Source organism: Pelecanus crispus, chromosome 8 (genome assembly GCF_030463565.1).
Source record: "Pelecanus crispus isolate bPelCri1 chromosome 8, bPelCri1.pri, whole genome shotgun sequence".
Classification (NCBI taxonomy): Eukaryota; Metazoa; Chordata; class Aves; order Pelecaniformes; family Pelecanidae; genus Pelecanus; species Pelecanus crispus.
The window spans coordinates 26,417,924-26,425,957 of record NC_134650.1 but is presented as its reverse complement, the minus strand read 5'-3'; the positions used below and the strand labels follow the sequence as shown (position 1 = coordinate 26,425,957).

General features: G+C 43.6%; 1 protein-coding gene across 1 annotated transcript; it reads right to left on the bottom strand.

Moving 5' to 3' along the window:
- Positions 1-1,242: 1,242 nt before the first annotated feature.
- Positions 1,243-7,602, bottom strand: CMTR2 (cap methyltransferase 2). The gene is made up of 2 exons (XM_075714841.1): positions 7,570-7,602; positions 1,243-5,556 (listed from the first exon to the last, which is right to left on the bottom strand). The coding sequence occupies exon 2, from the start codon at positions 5,535-5,537 to the stop codon at positions 3,264-3,266; it is 2,274 nt and encodes a 757-aa protein (XP_075570956.1). The 5' UTR covers positions 5,538-5,556; positions 7,570-7,602; the 3' UTR covers positions 1,243-3,263.
- Positions 7,603-8,034: the final 432 nt, after the last annotated feature.

The following is an 8,034-nucleotide window of genomic DNA, read 5'->3' as shown; positions in this document are numbered from 1 at the left end:
ATGAATATAAATACAATACAGAATCAGTAAAAATAAGTAGCAAGTCTCTTAACTTTAATGGAACTAAAAAAAAAAAAAAAAAAATCAGCATTTTCAGTTTTCATTTAACCCTCAAGCAACTGATTTCAAAATGTTATGCTGGCTTAAAACAAAAGATCCAAAAAGTTTCAGAAAAATAATGTAGCTCATAGCTAATCATTGGGCCTAGATATCGGTCCTTCATTGGAAGCCTGCAACAGCAGGGCTGCACAACTAAATTTACATCAAGTTTGCATGAATCTCAATCACATCATAACCAACTTATTCCCTCCACCCTCTCTATTTTCCCCTGTGGGAAACCTTAAGCTCCTAATTACGAAAAACAATACCCAATTCTTCTTCAAACAGGTAAAAAAACAACTTAAAAGCAGCCAGGATACTGAGACACTACTTCAGTTGTCACCCAAAATCAAATTGGCCAAAAACTGACAGCCTTAAGGAAGGCAGGAGTCATCAGACCCTCTCCACAAAGGTTAATACATTCTTCCTGTGCATTCTTACATATTCCAAAAGTCACAACAGAAATTAAGTGTCTGTTCTCTCAAAGAAATCTTTGTTCTAAAGACAGCTAGGACAATGCAGGATTCTCACAATTAAAAGGACAAGTGTCATTCCTAACTTTGAAAATCCTGCCATTAAAACAATAATAATAATAAAAAAAAGACTCTCCAAGTCACAGCCTTTCTTTTTAACAGGAACAGCTCCTGTCAAAGCATTTCTCCTGTCATCTCCCCATGTCTGCCAACAAACAAAGGAAAGTCCAGAGCAAATTGGGCATCAGGATCCACAGGACACTGGATTTCTTTTGGTTTGGAGATCTGGCTTTCCACAGGAGAGCTTCCACACTTTCTTTTTTTTTTTTTTTGGAGGTACTTCCAAGCAGATGGATTATGTTTCCCCACAAGCTCAGTCTAGAGTATCCTGAAGTACACAGTCCTAAATCTGCCGAAGTTTTGTGACCATCTAAAATGTTTTCTTATAAAAATAAATGAAAAAGGGAAAACTAATGATACAGGGAACGATGGGATAGGAGGAATCTCAAGTAAGTCTGCATAGTTCATCAGATGTACAGAACAGACCAAGGAAAGCTTGAAAAAATAAATGCATTTTCTCTCCCTCTGTCAGTCACCTCAGGATTTTACTTTACCTATAAAATAATAATTTAAAAATATTAGACTAATGTTAGTAAGAATTTAAGTACCTATTAGATGAGATGCTTCTGGCTCATGCCTCCATGGCAGAATATCACAGTGTGAAGTACTTCATTTACCCCTGCTTTAAGAGACAGCTTTTCAAATGCTTCAGGTCAGTGGGAGTTTCAGAAGCATTAACCACCTCTGAAACAGTGGCAGAGACATAGGGGTGTCTTTGGTGGACAATACCTTTATCCTGCCTTGTTTCAGATAAAGATGACTTTTACAGGTGATTTTTGATACTGTCTCATCATCCGCTCTTTATTCTGGTTTTCAGTATTTCTTTTTTATTCCTCAACAAAATTAATCTGTAGCCCTGCTTGCACTCTTGAGTTTACAGGTTCAAAAATGATTTACAGGGGAAGCTATTACTGCATATATCTTCCAATCTGTAGCCTCTGTTCCCTTCCTTCCTGGTCTGAGAGACGAAGCATGACTCAGCTTACAGCAAAGAGAGCAAGTTCATTTAAATAAATTAAAGTGGACAGTGACCAATCCCAGAAGCTTTTGTTAGGCTTCTGTTTACATGCTACTGTAAAAATCAAGATTTTTAGAAGATGTTATGAATTAGTCAGACCTGAGCCACCAACTCATTCACCTATCAAGTTCTTAAATAAAAAATGAACTGTTAAATGCATTAAACTCTGCCCTGATCAACGTGGCAAGAAAGCCTATTAAATGTGCAGCACCTCCAGACAAAACTGTTTTTCAGCAGTCCTTTCAATCCCTTACCAGTAATCAATTATCCTTCCAGCTCCCACATTATATAACTAGAAGTGCTTCCCAAAGGTGACTGGTAATTCATCAGGAGACTGTATTTTCCTTCTAACGCCACTCTTTTGACCTTTTTCTACAAGATCTTGCACATACCAACAGAAAAGCCGTTTTTCCTTTAAACACCATTTCTCCCTCTGAGCAGGTTTTTCCATGTATACTACAAACTTAAAACTAAATGTTAATATACACAAGTTAGGCCTCAAAATTTAGCTCTCAAAGGAGCAATATGGAAAATAAAATTTGACTCCCTTAAAGGAACAGTCAGTTACCAATTTCAACATTTTTATCCTTAAGGGGAACAAACTGAAATCTTAATCATATTTTCCCAAAGAAAGTTATCACACATTTCTTCAGCTTAATGCTCTTCCAGTGGTACCCAAAGCATTTCTTGATACACAAATCTATACATGATCATGTTTTTAGCCTGAAAAACATTTGCAGTGCCTCATTAATAACTGCTGCCATAGACAGATGCAAGTTTTCACTTTCACTCAGGAGTCTCAAATTATTTTAAGGAGGGCCCATAAGCCACATAAAAATAATGTTACAAGAGCCCATTCATTGATGGGGAGACAAAGCCACACAATAACCTGTCAAAAAGCATACACAGCCTGCTGCTCTTCGCATAAACAAAATTAAAACCAAAGAGCATCTTTCCCTGGACACCTCTGCTACTGCTTACAGTCACTTTTAACCCAGCTGTTGTGAGACAGCTGCCTGCTCACTAGACACTCATCCCTCAAGTCTTGCACATCTATCAGGCTTGCACACCACTGAGTGTTCTGGCCCAAACTTCATGTTTCAGCTTCTACAAGCCCTGGAAAAGTACGCAAACGTGTCAACACTCCCACATTTTGCTCTGCTGAAGAGGGCTAACATCACACAACAGGGTCCCCCATCATCTGGCCTGATGCAACAGGTATAAAACACTAAACCACCTCTCGTCATGAAGGCCACAGTTCTGACCTAGGTGGCACACAAAGAAATTTGCTCAGGGAGAGCTGTGACAGAGGAGACGCTCCAATCACTGCCCCTCCCAAGTCCCCCATGCCTCAGATTAAGCCTCAGGCCAATACGGTGCAAATGGGATTGAGAACTCAAAACAACCTCCCAACACTAACAATGTCACACCAAGGTTTTACAGTAACATTACCTTCACATTAACAATGTTTTTAACACCCTCCACCTCCTGTGAAACAAGGTCTAGCAGCAGCAACTTGCTCAATTCTAGAATTATTCTAAAGTGAAATATTGCTAGTGGTTTGCTGCTGCTTGCACAATCAAGTGGAGCTGTCTCTTTGCAATGGCTGTGTTCAAATCCCATAAGAACTCCAACAGCTTGCCCTGGAGGAGAACCTCCATAGGCACAAACTGCAAAACTTGCTTGGGGGAGTCCGTGTCTAGTAAAGAGCTCATCAGTTTATTCAGATGCTGCAGATATTCAACAACCGAATTTGGGAGGCCTCGGTAATCAATGCACAGCAAAGCAGCACTAGTCCTTAGAGGCTCATGGGAGGTCGGGCAAGCGAATGTGATGCATCTGAAACAGCAATGCAGTATAAAGACCAGGCCAGCTGTGAAGCGTGTAAAACAAGAGAGAATAGGCAAGATCAACGCATCTCCCATTGTAAGCTGATTCAATGAATGCAGAACGCACTCCAAAAGCTGCTGCTGATACTTTGGTTCTCCATCATAAAGCAAAGAGAAGCTAAAAGTCAGCAGTGTGGCCGAGTCCAGGAGCTTTATTTCCATACTGGGTTGGCTTTCAGTATCACAGAGGGATAGAAAGTCCACCACAAGGCACGTGAATTGGTCACTACATTTTTCATTTAGGACTTCCTGATGACACCTGGAAAGATCAGACACTTCTGCCAGTATCAGTTCCCCAGGAAGAACTTCACACGAGTGACAAGGCTGCAGCATTTGTCTGCTTTTCAGCCTCCCCCCCAGCAATTCTTTCATAGCTTCATTAAGATTTTCCAAGACTTGACCATCACAAAATGGAGAACACTTTACCACAGGTAGTCTTTTTCCTTCCAAAATGTACCACAAACTACACTCAAGGTTAAAAGATGATCCTTCCAAGATGCACATTTTACCAGCATTATTTAAACTATGTTCTTCAGCCCAGTGATTAAAATAGCCCTTTGCCACTTTATCATTCCATGTAAGTGTTTCCAGCATCTTCCTTTCATTGTACGTACTAAAATATTTGTTTCTTTGCCCAAACCATTTTGCATTCACACTGCAACCAGTCTGAGATCTCTTGACAAGCCAGTTATTTCTGGCAATGGGTTTCATATGAAGTCTTTGCATGAAGAACTCTACTGCACAGTCTCTTAACTTGTTCAATTTCGTCTGCTCTGTTTCTTCCATGCGCTCAAAGAGATGGATGTTCTCAGAGATAGTCTCTACCTGGTACTTGTGGAAGAACATGCAACACTCTTCATGTATTTTAAGAAAAGATTCTGGTAGCATATGCTGGGGAAAAAGTGCTTTGTTGACCACTTCCGTTCCAAAGTTCTGTATCATCTTAGGAAGCAGCAGGTGAATGCTTTCTCTGCCCATATAACGAAGACAAATCACATAGACCTCTGAGTTCCCAGCTTTGCTAGTAGCTGGCTTAAAGACATGGACCTCCTCAAAAGAGCAGTTTAGCAGAAAGAGCAGATTGGTAGAACAGTGTTCAAACAGTGTGAACATCTTCAAAACAAAGGATCCCCCAGTGCTCAGGATCATTAAAGCAGTGACTGTTTCACAGTAATGAAGGGGTGAGACAAGAGCCTCCTGTTCACCTGGATTTCCCTGGCAATCAAAGCTGCCATCAGCAGTTACCAAGTGAACTGTGGCCATATTACTTACAAAGCTCTGAAGTCCTGTTAGATGTTTCAATGTCATCACATCACCGGTGTTATCTGGGCCAAAGTACCACCAATGCAACGTATTTGCTATAAGACGGTCATCCATGATCATCATAAGGGTGTCATTTGCTTCATGATAGGGGTTTAGAGTATTAGCTACCCAATTCCAGTCGCAAGGGACATGGCGGGATTTCAAGTAGTGATTGAGACTGGCTATAAAAGCTCCAGGTGCTTCACAGAGGTGGACAGAATTCAGTTCTCCATCCTGAAGAGCTTCTTCAGGAAGAAGAGGGAAAGCACACAGAATCTCATGAAACTTGCACCAGGCCTGGGTACACAGCTCAGCATTCAGAGATTTCTTCACATGAGGAATTATTTTCCCTGCTTTATTGGTAAACGAGGTGTGCTGATGCCATTCGTCCAGGTTCTTATCACTCAGCTGATTCTTCACTTCATTCATCGAGTCCTTCAGAGCCAGGAGCGAGTCGAATTCCTTGTGATCGCATGTAAAAGCCTCACTGGGATCTGGTAGCTGCCATTCATTATTCACTGGTTTAGTGTAAGTAAATTTCTTTGCAAAGAGCTTCTCAACTTCAGAAAGAATTTCAGGACTGAACTTTTCAAGGTTTGTAGTCTGGTCAACATAAGGCTTCTTACATTTCTGCATTCTTGGATTGATTCACAACCTGGAGAACAGCAGGGGAGAAGAAATAATGTCACTCCAATCCCAAGCGTATATAAATAAGCAAAGCTTTTTTTTAAAAAAAAGCTTCTCCTGCTTAACCTCTGTATTCTAGAATGAGAGAGAGAAATGCTTCAGACTCACATACCAATGAGGAAAATAAATGAGGGCTATCCTCAGTAAGGCTATTTGGAAATCAGGAGTTTCACAGGTTCAATCACCCTTCATGCTATTTACATAGAAAGTGAAGAAGAGTTGGCTGCTGCTTTGGCTCTTCACTGACCTTTGAATACTCTGCTCGCTATATGGGTCTAAACACTTAAATACAAATATCTCTCTCAGTCACAAAAGGGAACATACCACAAGCTATACAAATCAAACAAGTGGCCCAGAAATCTTTTAATCTGATTATGGCAGCATTTATCCATCCCCCTCAAGGTAAAGTGGGGAGCCACAAGCAAAGGCAGCTTTGAGAGGGAGCACAGTTGTTCCTTCTATTTTCTCCTACCTCACAAGAGCTAACCCTCACACCTCTTCCACCAAAACCCACGTGACGCTGGAAGAGCCCCCTCACTGGCACCCTCGATAACAGTCCCTTAGCTGAAGAGACCCTCATGAGAGGTTTAACACCAGCCTGCAAGCAAAACCCCTTTTCTGGGCTCAGTGTTACAGCTCTCTGCCAGGCCACTGCAAATCCTTATGCCTAGCTTTCCCTACTGGAAAAAGTGATAAATCTGAAGTGGGAAGAGACTTTCTTGCATCTGTGGTCAGTGCTAACTCATGCTTGATGTTGAAGAAGAAAGTAGTGCGAAGGGTTGTGCTTTGAGTGGATAAAGGCAGACTAACACAAACATACTCAGCACAAAGCTAACGAGTCTGCTGCCATCTGCTCCAGTGCACAGCCAAAGCGCACAAGGCAGAAGTTAGGTTCACTAACCAGAAATCAGCCAGCCAGCAACCTATTCAAAACTAAGATGTTCACTTAAGCAAAACAATTTAATCAAAATTACCATAAGAGACAGGAAATCCCTCAGCATATAATTTTAACCATCCCACAAACCATCCCATTCATTACCTCAGAATCAAAATATGATGATCTTAAGTGTTACAAAACAGTTTAGTGTGAAAAAATAATGGATTAAAATTGGAAGAGTTGAGAAACTTTGGAAGCAAACAGGACAAAACACGGTCAACCTCAATACTATTTCCCTTGAATCTGTATAGCATCTCAGGCCACAGCTCCACAACTGACTCCTCTCATAATCATCAGCCCTCTGAGGAGAAGCATATGGTTAAGTACATACTGGTGAAGTTTCATCTCTCGTTTCCCCAATTCGACTGCCTTTTGATAAGCATATTTAGTTTCACTTTCCTTTATGCAGATGTATGCAGCTTTAATCCAGTCCTTTCTCATTACAGGTGCTGGGTAGGAAACACAGGAGCGTACTGTGTCCCAAACTAGTTTTAGTTCGTTTTTAAATACCAACTTATAGTTGGTATTTATACCAACTTACAGCATGGCCTTTTAATTACAGCTCATTCCAGCAAATCCCTGAACAAGCTATCATCCAAAGCATAAAAAGGAACCAGGCACGCAGTCACCTATTTTTTTTTTTCTTTTTTTTTATAGTTATTTCCAGTCCCCATTGGCCTGGACTCGATTCAAGCCTGCTTAAGGGCTCTGGGCTCCTCCCCACCCCGCGGCTCCTCACACATCCCAGGGCCGGGGGAAGGCCCGTGCCCCGCACGCCAGCTCCCTCTCGGATCGGCCCTACCCAGCAGCCAGCTCCGGCACACGCTGGGGGCTCACAGGGCCGCGGCACCCCGAGGAAACCCGCCCGCCGCCGTGGTACAGCCCGCCGCGCCGCGCCGCCCCGCCACAGCGCAGCGCGGCCCGGCCGCCCCCCCCGCCCCGGCCCCTCGTAGAGCTGAGCCCGGCCGCGGCGTCTCCCAGCGCCGCCCGCTCGCTACGCGAGGCCGCGGCTGCTGCGCGGCCTAGAGGAGCCCCCGCTCTTACCCGGCGGGCTGCGGCGGCGCGGCGAGAAGCGAGGCAGGCTCGGCCCCCTCGCTCCACCGCCCAGCCTCGCCCCGGCCGCTCTGCCCTCTCCTCAGCGGGGCGCCGCAGGCACCTCCCCCCGTGCCAGGAGGGTTGGTTGGTTTGTTTTTTTTTTTTTTTTTTTAAATAAATATGGAGGGTTTTTCAGCAGGGGGAGGTCTGGAGTGCCACCCTTCGCTGTTACTACTGGGAGAGAATGAGGAGCAACGAGTGCCCGCATTCCCCAAGCGAAGGTTGCTCTGGCTGGAGGCAGGTCGCCCACTCAAGACCACGCCATTTCACTGAGACGAGCTAGAAAGCAGGCTGCTTTTCACTAGAAACCCCGCCCATCTGAGCTGGCTAGCTTCTGCAGGGGCCGAGCAGAGGAGCTGCCTCCCAGCAGTAGTGCAGCCCAAAAGAAATAAGAAACATTCATAGAAGTTATTT